Here is a 17,752-nt window from a genome sequence, read left to right on the forward strand (position 1 = left end):
GGCTTCGGTCACATGTTGGCCTGACTTGAAGTAATGTGACAAACAATTCCAGGTCTGTGTCCAACAGAGTAGAGGGGGTTTTTTAGTGAGTAATCTGTGATAAATTCAGGAGTCTCACACTACAGGCTGGCTGCGTAAAAGCATTGTCCCTTCTCTCCCTAAAAAAAAATATCACGATACACTCTCACTCTCGGATAGTTTTTCCCTTAACACTGACTTATAGAATAACTTTTCCCAATAGAAAATGTTGGAAAGGTTGAATCACTATGAGCATATGGTTGACATTTTCGTCATTTTCAACTAGCATTTCCAATCGGCGGCAGTGCAAAGCTTATTGTGGAAGCAAACATTTATAAGCATTCTTTTTATGAGGTTTTTTTATTCAATGTGATGACACTAGCTACCTTGTAACCCTTTTATGAATCAGAAGGAAAAACTATGGTTTGATAAAAGTAAATTTATAAAAAAAATAAAAGTTTTTATTTATTACCTTGTAAAAATATTAATTTTAATTTTGAGGCAAGATGACAAATCAATCTGTATAGAGTAGAAAAATATTTACATTCTATTTACAAATTATAATTAAAACTTGTCAGACACCGGTACAATACATGTCTGGGGTAAGAAATCGAATAACTGGTTGAACGTGGGATATCCTCGTAACAACTTGAAATTTCCAACAATGATGAGTTTGTGTCGAGCTCGAGTAACGGCAACAGTGAGTCGATTCTTGTCACCAAGGATGTCAGATTCCTGCAAACCAAGATTTCAGTGGTTATTAATCTAAGTCTAAGAATACACCATGTGGGTATGACTCTTGAAGTAAATTGGCTATCTATAGGCTATTCATATTTTAATAATTCCTTTGCATAAAGAATCATTCAATGAGAGGGGCCAATCATTACAATAATGAAATTGTAGATGTTGGTTACACAACAAGTGGCACATAAGGAGTCAGGGAGTCTTCCCATTGATAACACAATAACAAAAATATAGATTTTAATTATTTTATTAAAGAAAAGCATTATATTTATTGATTTTAAAATGCCACTATTTATCAGACAGGTGTTTTTTTGTTAGCGAATTTCCCATATAAGGAATAAGCTATTACCGTAGGTCTCATTGTAAGACCTAGACCCGGGACCGATTTACTTTTTTGTTTTGAGGTCCCCAGAGGCCAAAAACACCCTCCATTCAAATTCATATATATATATATATATTAAGAAAACTGTAGTGATTAGGGCTACTATTTTGATATATAAATGCATTATTAAAAACTAAGTACCCTTTTTTTAATTCATTTTATTTAACAACGACTAGTTTCGACGATCCATGTCATAGTCATGTTGTTTTTATATCTAACAAATACAATAAACATTTTATCTAAATAATAAATAGAATCAAATGATTTCAAAGGTTTTGATGACTTTAGATTTCTTCTGTTTTAAATGGTCTTTATACTATATATAATAATTTTCTCTCTTAATTTAACTGCAGGATTTTTTCAAATATTGGATTGGATTTGTTGATGTTCATTGTGTTAAGTAAATTTTCTGGGTGTTGTTTATAGTTTTTGTAAATGTAAAAATCTTCTTTAACATGTAATTTTGATTTGTCTTTTTCATATTCAAGGATTTTTAAATTTTCGTGGATGCTTTTGTATTCATGGTCTGTTTGTATTAAATGTTCTGCAAAATTAGATTTCATTGTTGTGCGGTTTCCTGATCTTAATGCTTGAATATGTTCTTTGAACCGTTTTTCAAAAGTTCGACTTGTTTGCCCAATGTAGGATTTATCACAATTAGAGCATTTGATTTCATAAATACCTGATTTTCTTATATTGTCTTGATTTTGGCAGTGAAAAATGGATACAATCCATCTATAATTGAAAAAATGATTAAGAAGAAATTTAAGAGAAAACTTCAAACACAAGGAACTACTTCAGGAACAGAAAACAAAAAGAGAAAAGAATTTATTTGTATACCGTACAATACCAAAATTAATGGTGAGTCGGTGGCTCAGTTGGTAGCATCGCGGACTTCGGGCCCAAGGCAGAAGTGTCGTGGGTTCGGATCCTGGTCACTGCCACTAACTTTTATCAGTACAGTTCACCTTTGTACTGTACCGGCTCACCCCTTGATTTGCTGGATACGTTCCACGCACAGATATGTAGTCTATGTGGACGGGCAAATGCAAGGTTAAAAGAGGCCGCCAACCTCTTTAAAAAAAAAAAAAGCCCTAAGAAAAACTTTCAACCGGTCAAATGTAATAATCAGTTATAAAACAAAAAATAATGCTTTTCAAATGATCAATAACAAAATTTCAAAAGAAAATATAGCTAACCAAAATCAAGACAATATAAGAAAATCAGGTATTTATGAAATCAAATGTTCTAATTGTGATAAATCCTACATTGGGCAAACAAGTCGAACTTTTGAAAAACGGTTCAAAGAACATATTCAAGCATTAAGATCAGGAAACCGCACAACAATGAAATCTAATTTTGCAGAACATTTAATACAAACAGACCATGAATACAAAAGCATCCACGAAAATTTAAAAATCCTTGAATATGAAAAAGACAAATCAAAATTACATGTTAAAGAAGATTTTTACGTTTACAAAAACTATAAACAACACCCAGAAAATTTACTAAACACAATGAACATCAACAAATCCAATCCAATATTTGAAAAAATCCTGCAGTTAAATTAAGAGAGAAAATTATTATATATATATAGTATAAAGACCATTTAAAACAGAAGAAATCTAAAGTCATCAAAACCTTTGAAATCATATGATTGTATTTATTATTTAGATAAAATGTTTATTGTATTTGTTAGATATAAAAACAACATGACTATGACATGATCGTCGAAACTAGTCGTTGTTAAATAAAATGAATTAAAAAAGAGTACTTAGTTTTTAATAATGCATTTATATATATATATATATATATATAAATAAAATAAGTGAAATAATAAAAACCAGAGTACCCTGAAATTCATTTTTATTAATCTTGTACGTATTTCGCCACTAAGGCCATGATCACAGTATGAGTTATAAAAGTATGTAAACAAATAAAATAAATAAATAGTTAATAACATATGTTTTGAATTCATAGTAAATTTTGATTAAATGGTTAAGTGTATTTTTGTCTGAATGTATAATATTCTTCCCTGCTTCTAAATTATGAGAAAAAGGATGAAAAAATGGATATAAAAGAAGAACTGCAAATCTATCTACACTCAAAAGAACACAGGGACCAAATTCTCAATGTAATGCAAAAGCAAAAACAAAATCCAATTAATGAAAAAATCAGAGAAATCAGGGAAGAATCTTATACATTCACATGTTGAAAAAATACACCTAACCATTTAATCAAAATTTACCTACTATGAATTCAAAACATATGCTATTAACTAATATTTATTTATTTTTTGTTTACATACTTTTGTAACTAATACCATAGACTAACCAACACAAGTAGACTTGTCATCACATCGTGAATTTTGACGCACGTTTTTCGTGTCTAGTTCATGTACGGTGACACTGGGCGCTAGTGTCGACAAAATTTTGTTGCTATTATTTTAGGGTTAATTTCTTGATTTGTGCTTTACTGTTTGATTATACAGGGTGAGTTTTAATTGTCCCCCCCCCCAACTTTTTTCTACATTTTTTCAAATATAAATCCCAGACCACTTCCAAACATTGTTCGGTAGTAAGTACTTCATTTTGACAAGGTGGTCATTTCCGGCCGCCATCTTGGATCCGCCATATTGGATGCAAAATGTTTTTATCAAAAGTGAAGGTGGGGTTGTGACCCATTATTCCGAACTACATGTTTACCCTAATTACAATGCCGCAAACCGTTTTTAAAAATCTTTATTCATTATAAAGTTATGAGGGCTTTTTAAAACTTTATTTTTAGCCCATTTTAACATTGTGCATGTACAAACAAAGACCGTAATCTCAAAATAGTGCTAGATAAAGATAAGTATACACTACCAGTAATTGTCGACCTATTTTCACTTGGTTATGACTGATGTATTTTTTTCGGCCGCCATCTTGGATCCGCCATTTTGAAATGTGATAAATTATTTTAAATATGAAGGGGGTGTTGTGACCCATCATTTCGAACTACTTTTTTAAGCTGAACTTAATACTATGATCTGTTTTTCATTTTCATTTTTTATTTTGAAATATTGACATTTTTAACAACAAAATTGCAATATTTCATAAATAAAACTTGATAAAAAAAAATAGATTGCGGCATTGAGTTTAGCTTAAAAAAGTAGTTCGAAATGATGGGTCACAACACCCCCTTCATATTTAAAATAATTTATCACATTTCAAAATGGTGGATCCAAGATGGCGGCCGAAAAAAATACATCAGTCATAACCAAGTGAAAATAGGTCGACAATTACTGGTAGTGTATACTTATCTTTATCTAGCACTATTTTGAGATTATGGTCTTAGTTTGTAAATGCACAATGTTAAAATGGGCTAAAAATAAAGTTTTAAAAAGCCCTTATAACTTTAAAATGAATAAAGATTTTTTTAAACGGTTTGCGGCATTGTAATTAGGGTAAAAATGTAGTTCGAAATAATGGGTCACATTGACCTTTACATTTGAAAAAAAAAATTTGCATCCAATATGGCGGATCCAAGATGGCGGCCGGAAATGACCACCTTGTCAAAATGAAGTACTTACTACCCAACAATGTTTGGAAGTGGTCTGGGATTGATATTTGAAAAAATGTAGAAAAAAGTTAGGGGGGGTGACAATTAAAACTCACCCTGTATAACTAGGAGACAAGTTATTGTTTATGATTGGATTGTATTATTTGGTTAAACAAGGTTTAAATGACTGTAATAACGGGAAACAAATTGTAAACAAAAACACGACCTCTACATACACCGTACAGAACTAACAATAAAATTGTCTTCAGCTGTTCCATAAGGATGAGAAATCTACTTGGGGTAGTATGTTTTATCTATGCTAATACTCTTATCATGGCCTTAGTGCCGAAATATGAATAAGTTTAATACCGCCGCCACAGCAAACCTGCAGACTAAGCGAATTTCAACTTGTCTGATTATATTTTTACTAAAATATTTCCATAAATAAGACATGTTGTGTGCTTTATTACGTCATATTCAATTTTAATCAACTTTTAAACTATTTTATTTTAATAATATTAACATTTAAAATCTTTTATATCTTTCATCTTTGTCAAATATTTATTTTTTTTACTCTGGTTTTTGATGGGTCAGCACTGACCCATGTATATGACGTCACATTATGAAGTCATAATCAATTCCAATCAATTGATATACCATTTTATGTTGATCATTTTATGATAATGGCTACATATATCTTTAGAACATATATTTTTAGTGACATATATAATGTATTCAGTGACATTTCCATTGTTTTCTGACTCTGGCTCCTGATGGGTCAGTACTGACCCATTAGTATGGCATCACTTTTTGACATCATATTCACTTCCGATCGTTTTCTATAATATTGTATTTCAATAAGGACACAAAAGGGAATGTTATACAACAATAAAGTTTGTTAGCAATATGATTCGATTTTTTAATTTCCTTTAGCAGTGAACGTGTTAATGGTGCTCAGATCTCAGAGAAGTTTGGGATAAACTTTGAGTAAAAGTTTGCCACTTCTATAAACGATTCCAACTGTTTGATGTTTTGGGGTTCAGGCATATCTACTAAGGGCTTTATTTTGTCTAGATTTGTCACAATTTCATCCTTGGAAACACATAGGCCCAAATCGTTGACTTTTTCCTTCATGAAGTGACAAAAACATTAAACAACATGTTGTTTGACATTAAACAACATTGTCCTTAATTTGTTTCAAAACCTCTTTTAACATGTTTAGATGTTCAGTGTCATTCCTTCCTGTTATAATGACATAATCTAATCCAGAAAGCATAGAGTGCATATTTTTTTTTAAAATTGCCGTAGCAGGAGATACGCCAAAACACAGTCGATTGTATCCCATAAGACCAAAAATAGTATTAATAACGAGGAGTTTTTTAGATTCTGTGTCCATGGGAATAGAAAGGTAAGCATCATAGGTAACTTGGTCAATAAATTATCTTGAGTTGGCAAAGGAAACTGCCGCAGCTTTAATGCTTGGTTGAGTCCCGTTGAAAAATCTGCGCGTATTCTAATAGCTCCATTAGGTTTTTTTACGATCACACATGGCGCAGCCTATTCTGAATGGTATATTTCTTAAAGGATACCATTTCTTTTTAATCGGTCAAGTTCTTCTTTAACCTTGTCTCTTAAAGCTAAAGGAACAGGCCTTGTCTTTTTAAACACTGGTGTAGCATCCTCTATTAAGTACAAATGAGCAGGTCAGGTGTCTTTGAACATTTATTATCATTGGGTTTAAAAACGTTAGAAAACTCATCTACAAGTTTAGCAAGTTGTTGATCCGTTAAACGGTTCTGAGCATATAATTTGCAAATCGGAAAGCGACATTTTGTGGAGAAATAAGGGTAAAATCCAATCTCTTCCCAAAATATTTTGTTTGACACCCTAAGCGACAAAAACTCTGAGTTTGGTTTTCACGTTTGCAAAAGCAAGTTCGACATACACTTCACCAAGAAGGTTAACACAATGACCCGTAAATGAAGTAAATTTCTGCCTACTTGACAAAAGATCGGGTTTTCCTATTTGTTTCCAATTATGATCTGAGATGATTGAAGCGCAGCTACCTGTATCAAACTGTATCCTTGCGGTCTGGTTATTGAGTAAGATATTAAGAATAAGTATCAGGTAAAGATTTGCTTGCTTTCCGATTGAAAGAACGTCTTGTATTCCTCCCAAAGAATTTGTGCCACTATAGCTAGCTGCAGCATTATTGACAATGTTACAACCGGATTCCTTTGACTTATTGTTGATGGTCGCACCATTCTCAACAATAATACTACTAACACTAAGGTGTTGTTTCTTTATTTGTCCCATTCTACATATTCTCGTTATGTGATTCTTACTCCTGCATTTGTATCAAATTGGATTTTTTATGTTACAATTCCTTGATGTTTACCACTGCATATAAAGCATGCCCTAGAAATAACAATCGAGCAACACTCAAGATTAACTGCCGTGCATTGGTGGACAGAGATTAATGGGTTTGAGACTGGTTTTGAGACTTCTAATGGGTTTTTTTATTGCATAATTACCATAGTAATAAATTATGAAAATGTAAACAAACATCTGATAAACCTTTCATGTGGTCCTAACCAACTAGTGATCAATAAAATTATTGCCCATTAAAAATTTAAGGACATAGTCTGGCATTAAAGGACAATTCCGTACATTTCATGGCCAGCCCAAAATTAAATACAATTCCCGGATTTCCCGGTTGGTAGACACCCTAATAAGTGAACAATTGAGATATACAGACCCCAGGTTTAGTAGAGCGAGTACATGAGAACAGGATAATGTCCTTGTCTCTTCCCTGGTACTGATCCACTGTGTTAACCTCCACAGTGCTATTACTAGACTTGACTCGTTGGGCAAGATAGTCAACCTGAGCCCGATATGGTGCAATCACACCAACCTTGTCACCTGACAACCCCTGGATAGAGCAACACAGAATAATATTAGTATTATATGTATTTGCAATATTCAGTATACTACAAAGTTTGTACATAAGAAACAAGTCAAAATCTTCTTAAACAAAGTGGTCTAAAACTTACTTAAATCTCGGGCTTGTCATTAATAGTATTATAGAATTACACTAAATGATATTCCAAAATACAAAAGAACCATTTTATTTAATTCTTTAACACATCAATGTAAACAGAATATTTACTAACAAACTTAATAATAATAAATCAGCTGATGAATTAATCACTTACAGATTTAACTATCTAACACTTTTCCCCTCCTTTTTACGCAGATTCTACAGCTCCCATTCTTTGTCTCATCTGGTTGGCATGCTTTCTTTTTATAACACCTCCACAAAGTACATCATATGAATACAATCCATTTCTATTTTTCACCATTCCAGCTGACCAACCATTTCCATGTTCATTCTTAATCCACACATCTTCTCCTTCTTCAAAAGTTCGAACTTTCTTGTTGTCTCTCCCTTGTTCTTTCCAAAGCTTCATTTCCATCTTTTTCCTAAGATTAGGTTTCATATTGTCAAAAATTGTTGGTAGTCTACGACTGAGAAACAATTCTGCCGGAGCCGTACCGGTTGTTTTCTGAGGCGAGTTTCGGTAGCTAAAAAGAACATTTTGAAGAGCTAGCATTCCATCTCCGACCTCCTGCTTTGTTGTGTAGTACCGTCTTTTCAATGTACGAATTAGTCTTTCAACAAGTCCATTACTTTTAGGATGGTATGGAGTTGTTTTTATGTGGTTGATGGAAGAATGTTTCAATTTCCTTTGACACAAATTGAGGTCCGTTGTCTGTCACGATTTCACTTGGTAACCCATATTGACTAAACCAAGATCTTAATCGTTGAATGATTGTATAAGAGTTTGTTGTCTTAAGACAGTCCACTTCTGCCCACTTAGACAACGCATCAATACCTACCAACCACATAGATCCGTTGACTGGCCCTGCCAGATCAATGTGTACCCTTTCCCAAACTCTATCAGGTACATTCCAAGGATATAATGGTACTTCTTCCACATTATCTCTATTCTCTTGACAAGATGTACACCTCTTGATATAAACTTCGATATCTTTATCCATGTTGGGCCACCACACATAGTGTTGCGCAACAGACCTCATTGATGCAATACCAGGATGTCCTGCATGCAATATCTTCAGAACATCAGTTCTCATGCATTCTGGAACTACGATTCTTCCAAACCACAATAATAATAATTCATAACCACAATAATCTTCAACATTCAATTCATCTTTTCTCTGTTTGTACGACTTTAACATTTCAGGAACAACAGAGGGCCATGTATTCCTCAATGTAAAGTTTTTTGCCATTCTAATAGCTTTATCCGTCAATGAATTTTGTTTTAATAGGTCATAAGACATGATAGTGTTAACCTTATCAACATTCAAAAAACCAATGTGAGCCTCTTCAGGTTGATCTTCTTCAATCGGAAGTCTTGATAGAACGTCAGCACACACGTTATCTTCTACTTTTCTGTACTCTATGTCATAGTTGTATTGATTCAACTCAAGAGACCACCTCACTAAACGGCTATTTACTACTTTTGGGAGATCTCACATTTTTCCAAATATCCGTTGCAGAGGTTTGTGGTCAGTTACCAAAGTAAACTTCCGACCATATACATATTGATGGAATTTCCTGAGTCCAAAGATAATAGCTAGTGCTTCTCTGTCGATATTTGAATATTGTTTCTCAGCAGGCAGGAGAGTGCGACTTGCAAAAGCAATTGGTCTTTCTAGTCCATTTTCGAATCTGTGCATTAGTACACTTCCCAATCCATTTTCTGATGCATCACAGACCATTACCAATGGTCTCATTTCTTCATATGGTACTACTGTGTCTTTACTTGATAGAATTTCCTTTACTCTTTTTAACGTCACCTCTTCTTGTTCAGACCATTTCCATTTAGATTTAGTTCCAGTCAGCTTATGGAGATCACTACAAATGGCATGAAGTCCCGGAATAAATCGTTCATAGAACCTAAAAATGATCGGAGTTCCTTGACATTAGTAGGTGACCGTGCCTCTCGTATGGCTTTTATTTTTTCTTCAGTAGGATGTATTCCATTTCGGTCGATTGTATGTCCCAAGTAAGTTACTGACTCTTCAAAAAATTTGCATTTGCTAGATTTTGCTTTTATACCAGCTTTTTTAATTCGTTTCAAAACCTCTCTTAAATTTCTTAGATGTTCGTTCTTATTCTTTCCAGTTATTATAATATCATCCAGAAGAACTCCAACCTGTGGCATTCCAGCTAAGAGTCTTTCCATATATCTCCGGAAAACACCTGGGCTGGATGATATCCCAAAAGGTAAACTTTTGTATCTATAATAACCACTATGCGTTGCTATTACTAAATACTTTCGGTGTTCTTCTGCAACCTCCATTTGTAGGTAAGCATCTCGTAGGTCTATCTTGGAAAACTCTTGTCCACCTGCAACTTTATTTGTTAGTTCCTCAAATGTTGGAATAATAGCATTTTCTGGGACCAAATTGGGATTCAACGTGACTCGAAAATCTCCACAAATTCTTATTGAACCATCGTCCTTCTCTACGTTGACTGTTGGAGTGGCCCACGGAATAGCTGTAGTAGCAGGATCTACCTCTTCAATGATATCCTCATTGACAAGTCTTGCAAGTTCACTCTCAATTCGTTTTTTCAAGGGAAATGGAACCCTGCGCGCAGAAAAATGTCGGGGGTTTGCATCTTCTTGAACGTGAATTTGTGCTTTATAACCCTTGATTTTCCCATGTCCTTCAGAGAATACATCTTCAAAGTCGTTTAGTACTTCCTTAACCCTCACATCATCCATCTTTTGTTGTTTTAGATTTTGCTTACATCTCACTTTACTAATAGTTACATCAGGAGGGAGTTCCATATTAAAAGTTAATATCCATGGTAAACCAAATAATGGTTTCTCATTTCCATTTACTACTGCTACTTTTAATCTACGTGTCTCATTACCTACTGAAACATTGACATAACACTCACCAAGTATATCTAAAATATTGTTTCCATATGCCACATATTTTAAATTAGTCTTGTCAAGTCGTGGTGAACCAATCTTCTCCCAAAGAGGCTTACCTATCATTGAGGCCCAAGCTCCTGAGTCAAATTCCATGTTTGTAGCTACCTTATTTAACTTTAAATAAATACGTGCTTTACAAATATGTCTTCTTTCCTTTTTAACATCGTTTATTCTCATGTCATGATAGTCTGCTTTAGATTCTTTATCTTCTGATTTTTCATGCAAATTATTCACTCGTTTTTGCCGACATACCTTTGCAAAATGTCCTATTTTTTTACAATTCAAACACTGTTTTTGGTAGGCTGGGCATTTGCGAAATTCATGTTTTGTTCCACATCTACTACATGGATGATTTGTCTTTTCGTCAGTGTTGGGGAAGCTACTTTTAAAATGTAGCTAGCTACAACTACTGCTACATTTCCAAAAAAGTAGCTTAGCTACAGCTACAGCTACAGTTCCGAAAAAGTAGCTAGCTACAACTACAGCTACAATGAAATGTAGCTACAGCTACAATTTTAGCTACTTTTCCAAAGACATTACTTTTTATTCCACGCACATTAGGTAAATGTAAAATTAATTGCAACTAAATTTTTATTGAACAAACATTTAAAAAAAAATGTCAGTATTGTATCTAACCAAGGCCCCACTAGAAAAAACAATTACTTGGAAAACAAATTATTCCTAGATTGTATTTAATTTGTTGGCATTATAAAACTAACATTACAACAACAGAACCAAATAGTTGGGTGTCCCATCATATTTAGTACTTATTTTTAAATATTGCATTATTTTTAAGCATCTTATATGTAAATTTCATCAAGTTCAAAGGACATACAACCAAACTATATTTTAAAAGCTCATTTTATTTATTTAATATAGGCTAGATTCATTTATAGATGTCTTATATCAACAATTAAGACCAATAAAACTGTAAAACGATTATTATTATTTTAAAATACTTTTTTGTGTTACAGAGCCTAGCCTACTGAAATTGGAGTTTATTGCCTTTCTTTACTTTTTAATGTTAAAAACAACATTGCCATAACTTTTAACCATAATTATAAGTTACTTGTACTATGAATAACACTTTTCAATGTCAAGAAATCGTCCTTTATGCTAATTATGCATAGGGTAAATTGTGCTTCAACCTAATTGGTACAGAAAACAGTATTCAGCAACTTATCCTGAAATCGGCTTTTAATTTAAACATGTTGAAATTTGTAAAGTAAAAATAACATGTAGGCCTACTTGGCTATGTAACAAGTAGGCTTGTTCTTGCAAGGACTAAGCAGATATATTCCTAATAATTGAACTTGGAACTTTGTATTCGTCTTAAACCATAGCATAGTCTAGGAATAGTCCTATTACAAGAGCTGTTAGCAGGAGCAAACTATGCTATTTTTTCAATGTAAGTTTCATGTTATATGGAGATTTTTTCGTTACAATTATCATGTAGTCTAGGAATCTTAAATCTCATCAGGTAATTTCCTCTTTATTAATTTAGTAAACCTGTGAAAAATCTTCGTAATCTAACCAAGGGAGGGCTTGTGATGATAAACCACAATCAATAGCTGAAGCAAAGGTTGATAGACCAGCTTTCTCATTATTTTAAGGTTTATTGTTGGTTTCCATTAAAACCCAAGTTGAAACACTATCGATATAATAAGGAAAATAAATTGATTACTAATTTCCCTGTCAATCACTTGCAAGCATTCAATAGCTTCTCTTGTCACCGGTAACGTTTAAACGTCGTCTGTATCTAGTGATTTTATTTTATCTGACAGTAATCATAGAGTAGTAAATTAAGGAAATGAGAGCCAAAAATGTGAATAACACTCATTTAATGGCCTCCATGTCCACACAACGTTGTAATAGGGAATGAAACGGCTGCAACTAGATGTATGAAGCCAAGAAAGTAGGCCTAATTTTTTTGAAAATCTCAGTTTGAAAGAGGTGTTTCACGTAAGGTTGAGGTTATGATAAAAATCACTATCTCAAACAATGTTAATGTAGCGAGAAAAGTAGCTAAAATTCCGCTACAACTACTTTGAAAATGTAGCTAGCTACAGCTAAAGCTACAAAATCTTAAAAGTAGCATAGCTACAGCTAACGCTACAAAAAAAGTAGCGCGCTACTGTAGCGTCGCTACTTCCCAACACTGCTTTTCGTTATATTCCACTTCCCTCTTAGACCCCTTATTGTTTCTTCTTACTTGCGATACTTCCAAATCTTTATCGTTATTCTTGAATATCTCATGACAAGCTCTTTCCATTGAAGTGGCCAGTTCAAAAATATCTTCAGATGTTAACTTGTCACCATTTTCTTTTACACCATCAGGCCATCGTTGTCTAATTTCTACTTCAAACTCTGGAAAATTTATACCTCCTGCAAATCTGTCTCTTATTCTTTCATCAAACTTATTCTCAAACTTGCAAAATTCTGCTAAGTTTTTCAAACGTATTACAAATTCTGAAAGGCTTTCACTATCTTCTCTGATGCATTTTTCAAACTCCATTCTAGCTGAAAATATAGTCTTTCTAGCTTTGTATACTGACCTGAAACCATTAACTAGTTCTGCCCACATAGCCTGATGTACTTTCAAAGGCAGTAGAAAGTTTGAAATCTTTCTTAATGGTGCAGGACCCACATATGCAAGCAAAAGATCCCTTCGAGCATCCTCTGCTCTCTGAGAGTCTTCTCCCAATCCTTTTACCTTGCATAATAATAGAAAATGTGCTTCATAATCGTCCCACCTACTAGACTCATCAAAGCTTTGACATTTGAAATTCTCTATCTTTGATTGTAATGTGTCTTCTTTAGTTTCATACTTCTCTTCTTCATTGAAATAACTATTTCTTCTTTTGGTTCGTTTACTCATCGTCGCCAATATAGAATTACACTAAATGATATTCCAAAATACAAAAGAACCATTTTATTTAATTCTTAAACACATCAATGTAAACAGAATATTTACTAACAAACTTAATAATAATAAATCAGCTGATGAAATAATCACTTACAGATTTAACTATCCAACAAGTATGATAAATGATTATCCTGCAATTGCCATTACAAATTTATGATTAGTTAAACAAACTGATGTCATCAATATTTATTAAAAATTACAGTAGTTTCAAATCAATTTGACACTTACCAAATTCAAATAGGCCATAATAACAGATTCAGATATACAGGGTGAATAAAAAGTCAAGACCCCCCCTCTAATATTTTTCCAAGTAAATATACAGAGATATCCTTTTGGTGGTCGAGCAATCTTAGCAGGAACTTTCATTTTATCATTTTGAAATTTTTGAGTGTCCCCCCAAAAGGGGGGATTTGGGGGGCAATTCAAATATTTTAAATGTAAACCCCCTTCAAGTGACACCTCATTTTGAAGTGTTTACAAAAGCGTAAAGAATGGTGAAAACTAGAGGTCGCTATCTCTTCTCTATCCAAAATGGTAGCCCGTCAAATGTTGTGGAAAATCAATGGTAAAATTGTTAATATTGGCTGTCATTTTGGATAGAGAAGAGATAGCGAGCTCTGGTTTTCACCATTCTTTAAGTTTGCTTAAACACTTCAAAATGAGGTGTCACTTGATAGGGGTTTCTATTGAAACATTTTTAGTTGTCCCCCGAATCCCCCCTTTTGGGGGACACTCAAAACATTTTAAATGTAAACCCCCTTCAAGTGACACCTCATTTTGAAGTGTTTACAAAAACTTAAAGAATGGTGAAAACCAGAGCTCGCTATCTCTTCTCTATCCAAAATGGCAGCCAATATTAACAATTTTACCGTTGATTTTTCACAACATTTGACGGGCTGCCATTTTGGATAGAGAAGAGATAGCGACCTCTAGTTTTCACCATTCTTTAAGTTTTTGTAAACACTTCAAAATGAGGTGTCACTTGAAGGGGGTTTACATTTAAAATATTTGAGTTGCCCCCCAAATCCCCCCTTTTGGGGGGACACTCAAAAATTTCAAAATTATAAAATGAAAGTTCCTGCTAAGATTGCTCGACCACCAAATGGATATCTCTGTATATTTACTTGGAAACATATAAGAGGGGGGGGGTCTTGACTTTTTATTCACCCTGTATAAGGTATTCAGGTAAGTTGTCTTTTTACTGGAATTCAAAGTATTTTATAGAAAATAGGCAAAATCTAGCCAAGCTTTAACTTTCCCGATTGCAGAACCCATCTGCAAAAACTTTGCGATCAAATAATTCACGCTTTCACCGCGAGTGCTCATGACGATGATGAATTATCTCAGGAGATAAAAAAATGTCCACAAAATCACAGGAGATATTTAAGATTTTGCTGCGATCACAACAACATAGCAAAATTAAAGTAACCTTGAGAATGACTTGTATTATGAAAAGTTCACAATTGTATGCACACAATTTTACACATAGTAACTAAAAAATGTTAACCAACTGTGAAGAATTTGAAAAATATGGCTAATACTATACAGGGTGATCAACACAAGGGGGCCACTATTGAGAAATCGGAAACTGTAAGAATTAGAGAAAACTTTAAATGGGGGACATTCCTTTATTTTTTTGCTGCAGTTAAAAATATGAATTTAGTTTTTTGAAATTAGTCCACCATTTTCCAATATGGCGGTCAACTTTAAAATTTCTTATGGAACACCCTACATTTTATCATGTTCATGGATATAACATGCAATTTAAAAAACTTTTTATTCTTGACATTTCTTCCATAAAGCTGCTTGTTTAAGAGTTACATCGTGTTACACCTAAGAAAAAATTACTTGCGGTGTACATTTTGCATCATGTAAAGAGTAAGTTAAGAGCAAAAATGCAAATAGTAAATAAGTCTTGAATGAAATTGTATTGACATTCTAAATTATCATAAAATACATAAAAAATATTGATTCCATTGTTTAAACAATGGCAGAAAACTTGAAACTGTGTATTTTATGGTCTTTTAGCGAATTTCCCATAGGGGATAAGCTATTACCGTAGTACTCATTGTAAAACCTGGACCCGGGACTGATTTACTTTTTTCGTTTTGAGGTTCCCAGAAGCCAAAAACACCCTCCGTTCAAATTCATATAAATATATATATATAATTATTATTGTGATTAGGGCTAATACTGTATAAACAATTGAAAACCTTATAAAAACATTATGAGTCGCAGTCAGATTGGCACCACGACAGATTGGCACCATGGTGTTTTAGCACCCGGCGTCACATTGGAACCTCGTTGACATGAGGCCATGAAATATCACCCCACGTCAGCTTGGCACCACGACAGATTGGCACCACCCCTTTCTAGAGGTTCCAATCTGTCGTGTACTGTTACGACTGATTGGCACCTCTGCGACCGCCGTCAGCTTGGCACCGCGACAGATTGGCACCACCCCTTTCTCCAGGTTCCAATCTGTCGTGTACTGTTACGACTGATTGGCACCTCTGCGGCCGCCGTCAGCTTGGCACCGCGACAGATTGGCACCACCCCTTTCTTGAATGAGGTTTGAAAATACAACAATGCAGTTTTCTGCGTGCAATATTGAGTGGAGCTGGAATATTAATCCAATCCTTCCCAATGAGTAGTTAAATCTCATTCACGAGGAACAGGTGTAGTATTGACTTTTAGATCAATACTACACCTGTTCCTCGTGAATGAGATTTAACTACTTGCAGTATTCAAGTAGAGACGGTAAATGTACAAAAAAGATGGTAAGTGGTAACCATTTACCATCTTTTTTGTGTATTTACCGTCTTGTAACAGTATAATCGTAAATATATGTTTTTAATGTTATAAGACGTTTCTTTTATTTACTTTCCATCTAACTAACGTACATAAATTAAACGTTTTATTTTCATTTTAACTAAATCATAATATACAAAAATAAAATAAAACGTTAAAATGTAGTTCTTTAATTTAAAGTCAATCACTTCAACAGTCATTCTGTAGATTCTTGTGTAAACCATATTAATAATACCGCAAAGGGCAAACGTATCAAACTGTTACGACTTCCCGAAAAAAATAATCAAATTTTAAGTTCATTCTAAAAATATTTTAAGTTTTGGAACGGTCAGAGTGAGGCAGAGAATCTGTCAACTATCACTATTCGTCTTGTTTTCCGGGTCCGACTCCTATTGTTGGGGCGTACGTACATCCACGGAAACAAGAGACACTGACTCATAATAAATGTGTTCAGTATAAATATGTATCTTGTACAACTTTTGATGATTTACAAAAAGAAATATCATTACGTTCTTAGTCATGATTTTTTGACATTTGACATTAAATTTCTAGCAAATCGGTTTACGTCTGCCTTGACAAGTAAATACTACAGGTAATGTGTAAATTAAACATATTTTAATAACTAACAAACATACATGTTATTACGTTTTCTACAATGAGATTCTGTGAATTTTGATATAAAATTACAAACAAATCTGTTTACTTTTGCAAGTAACAACTAACTACTGATTGATGTTAACAAATCCGGACAGTTATTATTTCTTGTGAAATTATAATTATAGGTTAAAAATAAGAACAAATAATGTTGCTTTTTAAACAATTTTTGTTGTTTGGTTGGAATACTAGAATACTGGAGTGCGGCAAAAGGAAGTAAATGCAGCAATTAGCAACTGTCTGTACTATAATCATAATTTGTTAATTGTACAAACAATTGTAGTGATTTTATTTAACTAATCCTGATTAAAAAAATTGTATTTAACATTCTTTTATGGTTAACTAGCAGTCATACCCGTTCTTCGCAACGGGAAGAGAACGCTAAAGAGAATAATTATGTTCCATAGATTTGTCGTATGTAGATACACTTTTAGAGGTCCGAAAAGTATTAACTGATTAAAGTATCAAAATTGATTTCTTAAATTAATAACCTAAACATACCTCAGGAAAAAAATCCTACTTTGACAGTTCTCATTTTGTATCACAGTTTTTTGTTGCTGCTTGGTTAAAATTAGCTGTTGTTATCAATTTAAACAATTAATAGTACTGCACCCTGTTGGTAAACCTTATATCTTTTTAATGTTATTT

At 33.4% G+C, this 17,752-nt stretch overlaps 1 protein-coding gene across 1 annotated transcript in view; it reads right to left on the reverse strand.

Moving 5' to 3' along the window:
* Window positions 1-542: 542 nt before the first annotated feature.
* LOC128982751 (DNA replication ATP-dependent helicase/nuclease DNA2) overlaps window positions 543-17,752 on the reverse strand; it is a 217,434-nt gene continuing 200,224 nt past the window's right edge. Inside the window, exons 17-18 of the mRNA XM_054401709.1 lie at window positions 7,443-7,616; window positions 543-753 (exon numbers count right to left, since the gene is read on the reverse strand). Of these exons, the coding sequence (XP_054257684.1) occupies window positions 583-753; window positions 7,443-7,616 (345 nt within the window). The 3' untranslated portion in view covers window positions 543-582. The remainder of the gene's footprint in view (window positions 754-7,442; window positions 7,617-17,752) is intronic.

The sequence above is a fragment of the Macrosteles quadrilineatus genome, unplaced genomic scaffold (assembly GCF_028750875.1).
Source record: "Macrosteles quadrilineatus isolate MER2022 unplaced genomic scaffold, UCM_ALF_1.0 Scaffold_1__1_contigs__length_201487025, whole genome shotgun sequence".
Classification (NCBI taxonomy): Eukaryota; Metazoa; Arthropoda; class Insecta; order Hemiptera; family Cicadellidae; genus Macrosteles; species Macrosteles quadrilineatus.